Source organism: Gavialis gangeticus, unplaced genomic scaffold, assembly GCF_001723915.1.
Source record: "Gavialis gangeticus isolate Ggan-Ray unplaced genomic scaffold, GavGan_comp1, whole genome shotgun sequence".
In the NCBI taxonomy this organism is placed as follows: Eukaryota; Metazoa; Chordata; order Crocodylia; family Gavialidae; genus Gavialis; species Gavialis gangeticus.
Genome location: NW_017729032.1, coordinates 20,899,622 through 20,915,454, shown reverse-complemented (window position 1 = coordinate 20,915,454; position 15,833 = coordinate 20,899,622). Strand labels below are relative to the sequence as shown.

The window sequence follows — 15,833 nt, the reverse complement described above, 5'->3', positions numbered from 1 at the left end:
TCTATGAAATCATCACAGTCTACATGTGCACTGGTATTAGAACACAGTAAATTAGTTAACTCTGCCATAGGATAGTACTGTCCCTGACAGTACTACAATACACAGATATAAATTAATTTACTCCACAGAAACACATGTGTAGACAGTGACGGGAGCTGGCTGGGGTACAAGCATGTTAACGTGTGGTGGCTGCCTGCCACGTAGCCATGCACTGTAGAACCCTCATGCCCCAGCCACACCCGACACGGCCTGATGCCGCCACCCAGAACCTGGGGCTGAACCCCTGGGCCCCCTGCCAGCCTGGGGCTCCTGTGCCCTGACTCAAAGTGCAGCGGTCCCAGGTATACATGTAAACACTGGGCCCGGGAGCAGCTGACGCTGCTGCAAACTGCACCAAAGTATTTCTTACAGCATGGGTAGATAGAGATGCACTCAGTGAGTGGCAATTCAGCTCTTAAAATCCTTTGCTCTGAGCACAAATCTACAATCAATCCAGGTCAAAGTATTCTCTGGTTTCAAGGGACAAATTATGCTTTAAGCATCCTTTAAATTTTGAGGCCTCAATTTCTGAGTGTCTATTTGTGAAACCTTGTGCCTGCTTTCAAAGTACCAAGCAGCTAGTTTTAGTATGAGCTGTTGCTGCTAACTGGGTTACCACAGAGATTATTGTTAGACCCAGTTTTTGGATGCCCTCTTGGATGATCTAGTAAGCTTTTTTTGCTTTTGATGTCTACAAGTGTACAGGTCATATTCACTAGTTGTTTATCTTGTTTAAAGCAGTAGGTTCTCTTGCAATGATCCCTTGTGACAAGACTTGTTGCAGGAACAGGGTAAGAGAACAAAACCCAGAAAACCAGTTTCCTGTATCGCCATCAGGAAGAAAAACTCCTATGAATCTTCACATGGTTTCAAAGCTGCAGGGCACATGTGTTTGCCTTCTCCCAGGAAACAGATATTGCTAGGACATAAGAATGTGCAATAATTTCCATCTCCCTACACCAGCAGTGCTGAATCTAGTATTTTGTTTCTTCTTTGCCTGCCCTTTTTCTGAGTAGCTGTAATCCCAGTGTGTGGTCAGGAAACAGCATTCATGATACTGTACCTGATTCATTGATGGTATAAGTTGTCTCCATGCCAGCATGAATGTGGTCAGCTACATGACAGTGCAGAAGCCACGTCCCAGGATTATCTGCTACAAGTTCAATTGTTTGAAATGTCCCAGGATAAAGGTCATACACATCTGCTCTGTGATCATTATCTGTCTGCAGCAAGACAAAACAGCATCGCTAAGGCTTCCATTACTGAATCCAAGAACTATGCATTCATGTAGAGGTTCTGAACGGAACATAAACTGAACTCCTTTATATGTTTATACAATGCCTAACTCAACAGAGGTGGTGCCCATAGGCAACCCACATTAACACAGATTGCTACAAATACTTTTTTCCACTTTGAGATATAATACATAGGACTAAACTGAACTCTAAAATACACAGGTACATTTCCTACTGGCTACACTCAGCTATTCACACAAGGTTCAGTGTGCTGAGTGTATTAACCATCACATAATATCCTACAGTAACCTCATTCTTTATTGTTGACATTCATTCATATTTCACCATTTAAAGTCACATTAACCAGGACCTTTACTAAGTTCTATCCAATTCTGTGGTTCCTTCACAGGCATAGCTCTCACTGAAGTCAGAACTGATACTGCAGTATGCCTGCTAGATCAGACAAGAAGCTGAGCATGTCCAAAGAAATTCCCCCTCACAATGTAAAAGTTTTGCTTTGCTTTCACCAACCTTGAAGATGAAGCTCTGTGCATGAAAATGGACTGTATGTATATCGATTTCATTTCCCATTCCTATCAAGTACCAGTTAGTGTTTTCACCCTTATTCATCGTTAGACCAAGAAGGTTGTTGTAGATCTTCCCATTAATTGCTGAAAGATTTACAAAGAGAGAGCGATTAATGTATTCAGTAATGTTCAATAATGAAATGTGGCACTGAGAATGATTTACTGCTGAAGGGAAACACAAGCACCAGATGGAGTTCATGCTTGTTTTTACTTTCTTTTTGCAGAGACCAAGGTTTAGTTTTCAAATGTCTGCTACAGTAACCGACAACAGGGCAAAGCAAGTGCAAAATGGGAAGTAAAACATCATCGCATCAAAGCCCCCCTCTCACTTATTCCACTCACAGGATTTTACACCAGTTTGATATTCAGTAGGACTGATTCCTCACTGCATTACTCCAGTTTTATTCCAGTGTAAGTCTATTGAAATCCAGTGGGGAACAAGTGGTGGATCAGGTTCGCTTTGCAGTGACGCACTGACTGCACTGGATCGGTGACTTTGCCACGACTGCACTAGGCTGAAGGGAGTGAAGAATCAGACACTGAGGGTATCTATACATGTGCCCTGGGCTGGGGAGGTGGGGGAGGGGAGGGGGCACTTTAAATTAGAGAGGCTCTGAGAGCCAATCAAATTAAAGTGCCCGCAACATCAGGGGCACTTTAGCTAAAGCTTGTTCAACACGCTTTAGTTAAAGTACACCTGCTGCCATATTGAAATGTGGCAATGCTGATTATACACGACATGGAGGCTGCTGGGGAGCACTAATTGGCACACTTCAGCAGACTCAATTAATCAATGTGTGCTAATTGGCACACGTCAGGGCAGAGGTCAGTCATGTATAGGTGCCCCAAGCCTTTGAACTTGATCAGTTTCTAATGTTATTGTTCACTCCATGAAGATAACACGATAAGAGAGACCACAGTTTGCATTTCAGTTTTAATACAGCACCTCATCTAAATATAACATAACAAGTTTGTTTTCCTCAAAATGGATAAGATTTTCCCACCTGCCGTACAGTTAAATGACCAAGTGAGTGGGCTTTACGCAGGGACTATGGGGAATGGGTGGGTGAAGTCCCAACCCAAAGTGGCTGAAGGGCACAGAAACAAGAGCATAACTTTTCTATGGCTCCTACAATGGCAACTAATCCGTTCTGTCCTGAGCATGAATGTCTGGCCAGGGAGTCACTATCACTCATCTACCTGTTTCTAAACATTAGTGTCAGGCTCTTGCCAAGTTTGTCACCGCAACTCTACTAAGACAAGGGGAATCTGCCAGTGTGGACTCTGCACCTACACTGCTCGCTTGGCTGATTTTTCTGCTTTGACCACTTACGCAAGGGTGACAAAGGAGGATTTGGCCTTTGAGAAACCAAGAAAAGTTAGTCACTCATGGCCAGGGATATATGCTGAAAGTGCCACCTATCCACAAATAAAATATTGAATTCTTCAATGAACTAAGAACTTGAATTCTTCAATGGTCTGATAAAGCTGCTGGCCAGGTCTGCATTTGTTGTCGACACGTGGAATGTGTAGTGGTGCTCCCCAGAAGCTTTCTATCCAAATGACAAACCCAGCCCAACCCTGTGTAGTGAGTAAGACTTCGTTTGTAAAGACTGTACCATAAGATTATACAATTGCTGGTAACATACCTCTCTAGCAAAGGATTATAAAAAAGGAAACCACCATTCTCTTGGATAAGCTGCTGCTGCTGTCAATTAAATCACATACCGTGCATGACGTTACTCTCCAAAAATTCCTCTGTGTAATTCAGATTATCAGGATTCTTATGAAGATACTTTTCAATATTTTCTTTCAAATACCAGGACTGATTTTCATCAAACACCAGGAACAGAAGAGCAAATTCACGATCAATATCTTTCCTTAGGCCTTTCTCTTTCAGTATTTCTTTTCTGCAAACTATTAATGGCCCAACTAAGCCACTATACATGTCCTGGAATTGAATAAACAAAAATATGGCAATATCATCTATAGTCAGTAGGACTATGTCATTAAATTACTTTCTAGCCATTTGAGCTATAATTGAATTTAAAAACTTATTAGTTATGAAATAAATAGATATATAGTACACATTAAATTATTTCAAAACTCATGTTTTTAGCTGAGATATAAAAATGACTGAGGTGATAATACTTCCTTAGTTCAGGCATTATTATATTTCACAGAGATGTAGGAACAATTTTCTATTATACATTCAAACTTCTAATGTATTTCTGTTATTATAAAACTCTCAAAATGGCAGATTTAAAAATTATTATTTCATGACTTGCAGATGCAAGTATATTAGTGAAAATGATACTTAGTGTTTAGTTCCCTTTCTTGATGTTCAAAAAGGATGATAATGTTTTTTACTTCCTGGGTTTTTTTCGGAGCTAATGGGAGAAACAAAGATGACTGTATGTAGAAATATTCTCTTGAGGCACATACTGCAGAGCCAGGAGATTACATCCCAGATCCACAAAAGGACTTGGGTGAATTGAGTGCCCAACTACAAGGACGCAACCTTCAAAATCCTCCGCTGAGTTTCATAGTTGCCCAAGTTTTCCAACAGTAGCTTCCAGGTGCCTACAGTTTTGCTTCTCCACATGCCCAGAACTGCCATTATCTTCCCTCTATAGCTCTGGTGTTTTTCTAGGGTCACTGTGGCCCACCACCACTATTAAAGAAAAATGAGCCAGTTCTATATACCCAAAGGAGTTATAGGTGTGGTCTGTGTCAAGGTACATTATCAAGCAGAAAGGCAGGGTTGCAGACACTTCCTTCTTTTGGCATTACTTTATGCATCTTCTCTTTCTGAGTCCTGGCTGCTGTCAATCCCATTCCAAGGCACCTAACTCCCCCTCCTCATTTTATATGGAATTTAGGGTGTCTACAGAAATCACAGAGCAGCATCACACTCACTCTATGCATGCTAGCTCCTGAACTGAGAGCATCTAACTCAGGGCTGAGAACTCATTCCTTGGGGACAAACACCTAGAAGTTAGGTGCTGCTGACTCTCAGTGTTGCCACACTGCAGTCCCTTTGTGAGTGGATTTGGCCCTAAGAGAGAGAATTTTGGAAGAGCAGTAGGATCTGCTAAGGCCTTAGCCCTTTCCAAATATGGCTACTTCACCTATGTGACTAAATAGTAGAGTAGTTCTATGAAAACTGGGCCTATTGTTACCAGCTGCCAAGCAACAGATTTTTGATCATGATATACAAAATTGACAGGATTGTCTGACATAGACATCCAAAGAAACCACTAACTGACTGGTAATTAATAAACCAAAGCACTTCTGGTTGTTTAAGAGTTAGTAAAACAGAAGCTCTTCTTCCTTTCAGCTTCACATATTCTCTATGCTACTCATGCTGACCTGCACTGCTGCTCATAAAGGCTAGGGGCAGACATTACACATAAACCAGTTTACATGATCAGATACTAGTTTAAACCTGTAACAGAACAGATGTTTAGTGTACATGAACCAGTTGGAAAATGGCTGAAACTGGTTTGGGATAAACCTGGTTGAATCAGACTTAACCGATTTGGGTCAAACCGGTTTATCTGTCCCAGAGCCCTTGCTGGTTTAAAATAAACCAGACTCCTCCAGCATCACAGCATGCTCTCTGGGCTGGGTGGGGCTCTATGCTCAACAGCAGAGATGGCCCCTCCTCTCTGCTCCCTGGCTTTAACTCCTGCAGAGACTGCAAGCACAGTAGGGTCTGCCTGGCTTCCCCCTGCCCCACCCCCCAAATCACTGCTCACTGCTCCCTCCCTCCCATCTCCCACAGCACAGACCCAGCCCCACGGACCCTAGGCATGTGGTATGCTAGCTAATGTCAAGAGGTGTCTGTGTGTGTCTCCAGTTTCACTGGTCTGACAGGAAGACAGAATGGTGACCGCTTAGGGCATTTTGGAGCTAATCAACAGGTCAGCTGGCAAGCTGTTTAAGTAGAGTTTTAACTAATGGAGAGAGGCTATTGTTTTGCTGATGCACTGATAAACACTGCTATCAACTTTCTTCTGGCTTGCTTGCCTGTCAGTTTGCTGCAGACAGTATAAAGAAGCAGGGAGGGAGATTGAAAAGCTCCGTATCATCAACAGATGCATGCACTGCACACACCCCCTTGCCTCAGAGTGCTAGCAGGGGACTGGGGGCTGGCGACACTCCTGCCCCTTGAGTGGGAAAAAGCCTGGGATGGTGCAGGCAGACCTCCCTAATCAGAGGTCCTGCCAGGGCCTGGCCAGGGCCCCCCTCAGCTCAGTACTGTGCAAGGGAAGGGAGGGCTGCTCTAGCGCCCCCCAGCTTCTAGCCTGAGCCACTGCAGGCATGTGCCTGAATTTCTTCAGTCCAGAGAGAATGTCTGTCCAGTTACAAACCAGTTCAGCCTAGCCAGGTTAGACTAACCTTCAAGGATTGAATCAGTTCAAGCTTAGGCTTTTTGAATGTCTATCCCTAGCCAAGTTGAACATTCATGAGGAGTCTCACCTCCTCCCAAACTACCTTGAAGTGTTCCTTCAAGAAAAACTTGGGAGCCAAATTCAGTCCACTGCTTTTCACCAACTGCATTGTTTCCTGAGTCTGACTCAGGCATTATCAGCTGGATGAAGTTCCCAGCCCTGAAAATCCTTCCTAGGCCAGTAGTCGGAGTAAAAGGTTTGCAGGATCTGGTCCAAAGTTAGGAAGTCATATACCAAGTAATGTAAACTTCAGTCACTGTTTCACAATTACCTTAACAAAATTCACTGTTGAATAATAAACCCAAGTGATGCAGTTTGGATCAGAATAACCAGGGCCGGACCTTTCTGGGACATTCCATCTGTATGTGTTTATTTCTCCTGAAACACAAGAGAGACAAAAACATTTTTCTAGTAACGGTGGGACATTATGAGTTCTTCAAAACAAACCAGAGATATGACAATGTCTCAATCAGAAATGTAAAGGATCAAGTGCACAATATTTGCACTGAAGCAAAGCAGATCGGTAACAAGTGGGTTTCTTTGTACCGATAACTTCTGTGATGTAATGGACAGCAGAAGGTGGCTCATGAAAAGGAACTCTACTTATGAGGCTGAAAATGTTACAGTTTTTAATAAGGAGGTGGGAGATAAAAGGGTTTTCATGATAATTGTATGCCATACAATAGTTACAAAATGACCTGAGAGAAGCGTCTCCAACTGTGTGGTGAGCCCTAATTTAACAAAACCAAGTCATTTGAATAGGGAAAATGTGTTTTGGGCTACATTAAATTCTCTGTATTTAAAAAATATTCTGGTGGATGAAATATTTGCCTCTTATATCACACTATTAGTTATTATTACCACTCGCTGGTATTATTAACAGCTAATATTATTAGTTATTATTACCAATACTACTACTGCTACCACCGCCAGACCACCTAGCTTCAGGAGCCCAGGAACCAGCACCTAATCACATGAGGGCCTGTACAAACGCTGAACAAAAGGACAGTCCCTGTCCCAAAATGCTAACAATTTGAGGTAAATACAAGAGATGGATGGATACAGACAGGGGATTACAAGGAAACAATGAGACAATATCAGTCAGCATGGTAGGCCATGGTCTCAGCATAGCCCTGACCTAACCACCAACAAATTGTTGTAAGCATTGCAGCAAAGGAACATTTTAAAGCATAAAGTGTATATGCGTGGGTGAGCAGGGTGTGCTGGCTGGTGTGGTGGGGAGGCAGGCGTTCTGTTGTGCTGGTCTGCCTTGTCAAAACTTAAATTTATGGGACAAATATCAACTGCTAATTTTCATAGTGATTTAATTAAGCAGGGTCCAAAGCGTTACCCTGCTTTGAGCAGGAGGGTGGCAGGGATGCCTTCTGCCCTACAGATCTACATGAAGTAATTACCATCCCTAGAAACTTCTTCACTGCCTGCTAAGCCAGATCCCTGAACTGGTGCGTGTGAGTAGGGGAAGGAGGGATGGGGCGGATCTGGGCTTTCTCCTGCCTTCTTCTCTTTGTCTTTGGGATTCTCTGGGGTTACGGAGAAAAGAGTCTTTCTGCTTCTCTGAGCTCAGGTTTTATGGTGCCTGGTGCTCATACAAGCAGTGCAAGGCGGTTGAGGCCTTATTTATTTCTTATGTGCAAGGATGTTGTTGTTCAGCAGCCACATGGTTCATGTTGCCGGGGGGTAACTGCAATAGAAATCTTTCCTGTGGGGAATGAAAAGTAGGGTACATAGTGGCAGTTAATTAAAAGGAAACCAGTTTTAACAGGTATTGTGCAGAACAAAGCAGTAGTATTCATGTCAGTGCAACATTGTGGGTGGACTTGATGGGTGCCAGGATTCACTTCAGAAGGTTTAAAGCATCACAGGATAATGCTTTATTCAGCATAAAGCCCTAGAGCCCTTCTGCTCCCCTGCTCTGATTGCATAAAAGGAGCCCTGACCCATGGAAAGATTGAGACAAGGGAAAAAGTAGTTATGCAAAGATACTGCTTTTCTCTGGCTAAACACAAATGACGGATTTCCCTTGCCAAAGCCTTTTTTCCTGGTATTCTACAGATATACAAGCCCATTGCCCCACCCTAAGTACCTGTGAAGTACCTACGGAGTACTAAGAAAGCTCTCAGCTGGGAGTAGCCATAGACAATCAGTCCTGAAATAAATGGGCTGTCTGTTTTTGGCATCTGTGTAGCTGCTTCAGCTGCCTTCACAAACTGCCCTTGTAGCCAAAAGAAGAGTCGGGGAAAGAGGAAAAGGGGAGCACATAACAGAAATCAGTGCTATATTTCTCACAATTTTACTGTAACCCTGCCCTCAGATGCACAGAATAGGTATTACAAGTGAGTCTCACCTCTCAACTATGAAGTGACAAAGATATGGCCCAGGGGCTGGCTCCATCATCCAGCCCCCAATGCTGCCACTGGGTCTGAACTGACCAACATGCTGCCAGCCCAGCCCTGCGTGCAGGGCCCAGGATGCAGGCCATACATAGCAACTACTCTAGCCCATCGTGGATCCACACTCCTTGCGTCACCTCCCCTAGCTGGTCTGGGACATATGCCCATGCAGTTCAGTCCTGGACTGGGCAGAGGGCACTACAAGTGACGCAGATCCTGGACTAGCTGGGGTGGTGCCACATGCAGTGTAAGTCTGGAATGAGAGCCACATGCAGTACAGGGTCCAGACTGTGCACTGCTACCCTGGATCTAGCATTGGGGGTGCAGAGGGAAGCAGAGACGTCCCTGGGCCTGATCTGGGCCATAGACCAGCCTGGTGCCACTCATCCAGCTTGTGGGACTAAATTACTTTGACACCCTTTTGATAGGGCAAATTAAACAAAACAGAAAGGGGTCTGTATTATCTAATAACCAGCAATATGTATTTGGTACAGCTGAGGTGCATGCATTTTGTAAGAGAATGTAAGGAAATAAAGCTGTGCAGACAACAGACGTTCTACTCTGAAATGTCCAAAATGTTTCTATTTTGGAACAAAACCTCAAATTCAATTTAGTTTTGGAATGTTGTTCTGGATTGATTAAAGTGTTTTGTTTTGATCCTGATTTTTATTACATTACAAAAAATTAGAATTAAAAAAATCTTGAAGTAAGAAATCATTTCACAACAAAAACTGGATTATATAATTTCAGAAATAACACGAGGCTACAGAGCCAGGCATAGGCAACTGATAGGGGGTGCATGGGGGTGCACGTGCTCCCCTAATGGGGCCAGTGCCCCCCCGACGGCCGACATTGATGCTGTCGGTAGGGCTGGTGCTGCCCCGATAGAGTCAGCAGCTTCTGCGGGTGTCCCCCCAGGTTCAGGAGGCACCAGTCAGTCATGGAGCCAGGGTCCTTTTCACTTGCTCCCAGGACTATTTATGAATTTAAGCATATATAGTCACTGAATAAAATGAACAAACAGAATTGAGAGCAGGGACTAAAACCAAGGCTACCCCCTTTCTCAGAGCAACACTAGCCTCTCTGGACTAGAGTCACATTCCCTCTTGTGTGCTTGCCTTCTGATTCACTCTACATTGTCTAATAGTCCAGCCCCAAAAAGAGGAACCTACCAATGAAGTTAAGGCTTTGTCTTGGGAAGTGGAAGATATGGGTTCAAATTCCCCCAGAGGGAGGGCATCCTAGAACCAGATCTCCCGTTTCCAGGTACCCTTTCCACTGGGCAAAAGGCTTGTAGACCTTTGTCCTCCAGCACAGTTATCAGCACCCTCACCAAGTGCATGGGCTGTCAGTAAAGCATCTGCTTGCTCAGTAAGTCTGAGCAGGCTGAATCACAGCCTGAAAGAAAATCTATCCATAAGTCTTTCCCATTGATAAAATGGGAGCAGTGGGTGTATACCTTCCTGGGGTAGAATAGGATCAGCCACATAAAACAGGATTGTCTTTTGGGGTGCACAACCTGTCTGCTGACTATCCCCAGAATGGGAGAACTACCCATCTCAACAGGGGGTGGGAAAGGATCAGATTTTGGGAGTATGCTGAGAATGACAGAGTAAGGTAGCCTTAAAAGTGGAACAAGATCAGCTCTCCTGAGGAAGGCACCTAAGTTTGAGGCAAAAGGCAAGCTAACTTAGAGGCATTTAGGGCTTGCCTACACTGTGGCAGCTGCCTGCCCATCCATGTCCACAAGCACTTTCCAAACCCAGAAGGATGTTAGTGAGGTTGCTCCTGAGGCTTCTTTCAAACACCCCAGAGACTGAAAGTTCAAGAGCAGCCCCTGATGATCATCCCTGGATGTTCACCAGAGTATCTTTGGGTTTGGAGCTTACCTATAGGTATGGCTGGGCAAGGTGTGCTCAGGGCCTGTGCTGCCTGGGACATACTGCAACCACAGTATAGACAAGGCTCAGAGCTAAACAGGACTTAGACCTTTTTGAACCAGTCTGAATCCTGTCCCTGGTTTGAAAATTGTTGTCATAGTTAGTAATAGCAGTACACAATTTATTTTTGAGCACCCAGATATATGCTAAGCACTTCACAGAAAGAAGAGAAGAGGCAATCTCTCTGACTCAACATCTTACACAAGCTGGTGTCTTCTCCTGTAAGAACCTAGACAGATGGACACAGAGAAATATAAACTTAAAATTTTCTGCACTAAAAAAGACACACGAGTCTGACAAAGCGAGAAAAAGGGAACATCATCCAAGTTCTGAAAAGGTTTACATAAGACCAAAGGAACTCTTTTATGACTCTAAAATAAAGTCATCATGCCTACCTGGGAGGGTGACTGGTGTTTCAGGTCTTTCTCCACTACCCACTTCTTCAATGCCATGTGCAGTTATTGAATAGGGTCTGCTTGCTTTATTCTTAAACACTATCAGTATAGTCTCTCCAACCTCAGCATGGATTAATGGCCCTAAATCAAAGCGACCAATGGTGATTAATATTGCTCTTTTAAAGTAAAGAAAGCTGAAGCTTTTAAAGAAATCAGATCAGTGAGTGATATTTAATATTGTTTTAAAAGCTGTAAATTTGCCGCAGTTTTAACTTAAATGCTTACTTTTGTGTAACATCACTGCTGTTTGCAATGAAATCAATAGAAATGAGAAGAAACCCATTGGTTAAACCTCAGAAGAAAGCCATAAGCAGATTAGGGGTCTTCATAGATAGTTAAGGATGAAAGATAGTCTCATCAAGCTATGAATACAATGGTCCAGCAGAAAAACAATATTCTACCTCAGAGCCCTCCAGAAATGCTCAGGCTCCATTAGCCTTTGAAGTCAGACCAGCAAAACAAGTCTCTCACTTTGATTGCTGAAGACTGTCTCAAACATGGTCAGCCAAACCTATTTTCAAGGAAAAACAGCCTTCTGGAGTTTTTTAATCACATAAAATTTTCTTTTTTTTCCTTTAAAAAAACAACCCTGAATATTTTTCTGTTTTTCAAAACTATCTTTCATCAATTTTCTATTGCGGAAAAAGGAGAAAATGCATTTTTAAAAAATTGCTTGCACAATTTTTCACTGAAAATACTTACCATTTTATGGCTAGCTGTAACCCTACTGCAAAATTCCAGAGACAAGAAGCACTCCAAGATATTGGTAAAATTTCCAATTCTCCAAACCCTACTCCAAACCAAACACCTAACATCTCTACTTTTTGCATACAAGAAAATCTCAAAAAACACAGTGTATGCAAGAGTTAGATAGGTGCTTGGACATCTCTGCAAACGTAACTTGTTACAAACTTCCTCCTGCATTTGGAAATATTTATATACAGTAAAATCCCTGTTATCTGGCATGAGTGGGGAATGCCGGGTGACAGTTACATAAAAATTCCAGTTATCTGAGGCAGATAACACCAAGCGGTGGCTGCATGCGGAGCAGCAGCAGTGCGGAGTGGTACGTGGTGGCAGCCGTGTATGAGCTCCTCCCCCCGCTTGTGTCTGGCCGGCCAGAAATTCCAGTTAATAGAGTATTTCGGCTTGTAGTGCTGGATAACAGGGATTTTACTGTACTCAGAAAAGAGTCTTGACAATCAATTAAATCTGAATTGATCTTGTGGGTAAAACCATTGAAAAAGTGTGCCAGATATCAGTATTGTCTCCTTTCTTTCTTGAGCAAACTGTGAAAAGGTGTGTATTTTTTTTAAAGAGATGCTTTTCCATGTTCTGTTTATTTTGTTAGTTGTAAGAGCTACTTGCCCAGGATTTCTAAGTGCTCCTCCCGTGCTGATCTCACTTTGTGCCTTGTAAAGTCTCCATTTGTGTACTCTCTGTACGCTACCTTCTTGTATTTTGAACCAATCCGATCTTCACCTTTGCTCACAAAAATATATCCATAGCTGCAAAGTAAGAAGGCAAAAGATTAAAATAAAAAAAAACTATCTAAAGGCTAATAAAAACATTTAATTATCATTATGTGCTGTGGAACACCTCTTGGCATATGTTGAAATTCACATTCATTGTTCCATATTTACTAGAATCTAAGACAACCCTGAATTTAAGACAACCCCCCAATAATTAGATTCTACATACAGAAACATTTATAAATTTATTATAAGATTTCAGGTATGGAGTCTAATTATTAGAGGTTTGTCTTAAATTTGTCCCCCTCCCACTGCTACGGCAGAGAAAATAATAGCTACAGAAATCAGGTAATCCTTTTCCCCTCTGCCCCTCTAATTCTGCCCCACCACCTCTACTTTCAGACCTTGCTCAGGCTTTATTCTCTCCCTGAACATGTGGAAGTGAGAGGCAATTTTGAAACACAAGGGACCAAAAACACTAACTTGGAAATAAACACACCTGTAATAATTTGCAAACAGAGAAATTACTAAGTGTACCTATAGACTTAGATCATTGAGAATTGATGCATTTAAAGGGTGTGTTGTTTTTTTTTGTGGGGGGGTTGCAAACTGCTACTAGTTTCTGCACAGGTGCTCCATAAACATGCTTTTGAGCAGCATTTTTGTATCTACTTACACTTCTTTTTAAATTGTTGTGGCTCAGGTCAAAATAGCCAAATCAGTTCCAAATTCAGTTGACTGAACAGAACAAAATCCTTCAAGTCTGTGTGGTGCTACCGCCGGCAAGTATCCTCCTTCCCAAATTCTTCAGCCTGGCGCTTCAGATACTCCCAAATCAATGGCAGGCACCCTACATGCAGGCCCCAAGTCTGGAGGTCTTGAAGTTCAGATGCCTGCCGAGTCTCACTCGCCCTTAGCCCACAGGCCAAAGGAGCAAGCTAGGGAGAGATCCTCCATTTCCATAAAATAAGCATGTAGCTGAGATCCTCCTACTGGGAGGCTACAGTAGACTCTCATAGCAGGAATACAGAAGTCTTCCTGAATGTAAAAGCAAGCAGGCAGCTTGCAACAGCAACAGGTATGCAAAGGGGTGACGGAGGAGAGGGGCAGGGTTGACCATGACAAGCAGCTGTACGAAAGATCCTTAAAGGCATGAATGACGCATGCCCCCGGCGGCTGGGGGGGGCACAGAGGCACTGGCAGTGGCAAGAGCACGGTGGTGTAAGTGGGGAGCTCCCAAAGATGCCGTTGGCGCTGTGGGCGGCAGGGGGGGCTGGCGAGCACTGACCAGGGTTGGCAACCACCCACAGACACCACCAACAATAATTGGTGACGCCTTTTCATAGAGGGTGCATTGCCACGCTCAGGTGGTGCAAATGAGAACAAAGTGACGGGAGTGGCAATATTCTTAAAAACTCCAGAGCTGAAAACAAAGCCAGTGGAAAACATCATCAGTGGCAGACTGCAGTGAATGATACTAGCAGTTGGGGGAGCAGAAATACAAGTTTTCAATGTATATGCACCACCTGAGTGGGAGGGGGGGAAGGTTCTGCTTAGAAAGCTATCAGTTTACGTGGTTGGAAGTAAACTGTGGATAGTAGTGGGGGAGTTCAATTGCATAACAGAAGTGGGTGACAGAACAGGAGTAGATAATGGAAATTTAGGTAGTTCATCCAGAATTGTTAGCAAATATAACAAAAGAAGAGTCACTAAGAAATGTGTGGGCAGGGGAGAAAGTTTTCACTAGAACTGACCTCACTGGAAAGAAACAATAAAGAACTGACTTGTGTTTGTATCAAAAGGAAGAAAGATAAGGAAGGAAGAAACTGTGTGTGTAGCATTTAGTGATCACCAGATGCTGAAGGCAGAACTGAGTCTTAGTAAGAGCTCCATAAGAGGAAGGGGAGCATAGAAATTAAATGTGCAACTGTTACAAGATGAGGAAGTATGTCAAGCATACACAAGACAGCATGAGGGGTAGAGAACACTGAAGACGCATTGTAAGAGTACCAGAAAATAGTGGATGATGAAGAAGAAGATGGGACAATTCTTTAGAAAGGAAGGCTGAAGAACTGTGGAAAAAAGAATGAAAGAGAGAGCTGTAAAGAGCTGAAAGACCTGAAAGATCTTGCAGGAGCTGCTAAAGGAAGCCACAGGAGGAAGACAAGTATAAGAAGAACTAGAAGAAATATGGCAAGAGGTAGAAAGCTAATTTAAAAGAAAGACAAGAGAGAAAATGTTTCTAGCACAAGCCCCCGAGTGGGAGAAAATGAAGAGTGGTTCCGATACTTTTCACCTACAGCGAAGCAGGCAAAAGGAGAACTAAAAGTGGTGCAGAAAGAAGGTGGTACCCAGGTGGAAAAGCAGGAGGAGGTGTTGGAGGCAACAAAAAGTTTTTATGAAACGCTCTATCAGAAGAAGGAAATACACAGGAAGAACATGAAGTATTTGCTGGATTAGAGAGAAGAGAAAGTAGAGGAGGAGGAAGCAAAGAAAATGGGAGAAAAGATAAGCTTAAAGGAAGTGGAGGAATGCTGAAAAATCTTTAAAAGAGGAAAAGGATTTTCCAAGATCTTACTGTTCAAGAAAAGGGAGAAGGAACTCTTGATAAACTGGAAAGTGATTACGCTTCTTAATATAGAGTACAAGATAATGGCCAAGATGCTGGCTTTAAGGATGAGGAAAAGCCTCCAGAAGATAATACATGAAGACCAAATATGCAGCGAACCAGTCAGAAGGATCTCCGAAGAAATCACGTGATCAGAGATACATTGTCCCACATCCAAGAGAGGAAAACACACAGTTACAGCTAATCTAGATTTATAAAAAGTGTATGGCAGAGTGGATCATGATTACATATTCAAAGTGCTAGGACAAAGTGCAGGAGTTCCCAGATTTATTTGTTGGATAAGACTATTGTATAGTGAAGTGGAGAGGCAAGGTCAAATTAATGGGCATCTAAGCAGGGCCTTTAAAATCCACAGAGGTGTGAGACAAGGGTGCCTCCTATTTGCCTCCTATTTGCATGTAGCAGGGAACTGTTAGCACAAAGAAAAAGAAAAGACAATGTCTTAAGTGGAGTAAAGATAGGCGGAGGGGGAGAGGAAAAACGTATATTAAACATGGAAGATAGAAATGTAGTTAGAGATAGACTTTTGATGGAAAAAGGGTGCTAAAACATACATCAGAGTGTGGAGAAGTGACAGGCACTGAACTAAATATGTCAAAAAGCACCAT

At 43.0% G+C, this 15,833-nt stretch overlaps 1 protein-coding gene across 2 annotated transcripts in view; it reads right to left on the bottom strand.

Annotated features, from left to right (window-relative positions):
- HEPHL1 (hephaestin like 1) overlaps nucleotides 1-15,833 on the bottom strand; it is a 64,826-nt gene that overhangs the window by 9,426 nt on the left and 39,567 nt on the right. For both annotated transcript variants that reach the window (XM_019525279.1, XM_019525280.1), the window contains 6 exons: nucleotides 12,493-12,632; nucleotides 11,065-11,205; nucleotides 6,590-6,696; nucleotides 3,590-3,812; nucleotides 1,806-1,945; nucleotides 1,103-1,262 (listed from right to left, as the gene is read on the bottom strand). In XM_019525279.1, the coding sequence (XP_019380824.1) occupies nucleotides 1,103-1,262; nucleotides 1,806-1,945; nucleotides 3,590-3,812; nucleotides 6,590-6,696; nucleotides 11,065-11,205; nucleotides 12,493-12,632 (911 nt within the window). The remainder of the gene's footprint in view (nucleotides 1-1,102; nucleotides 1,263-1,805; nucleotides 1,946-3,589; nucleotides 3,813-6,589; nucleotides 6,697-11,064; nucleotides 11,206-12,492; nucleotides 12,633-15,833) is intronic.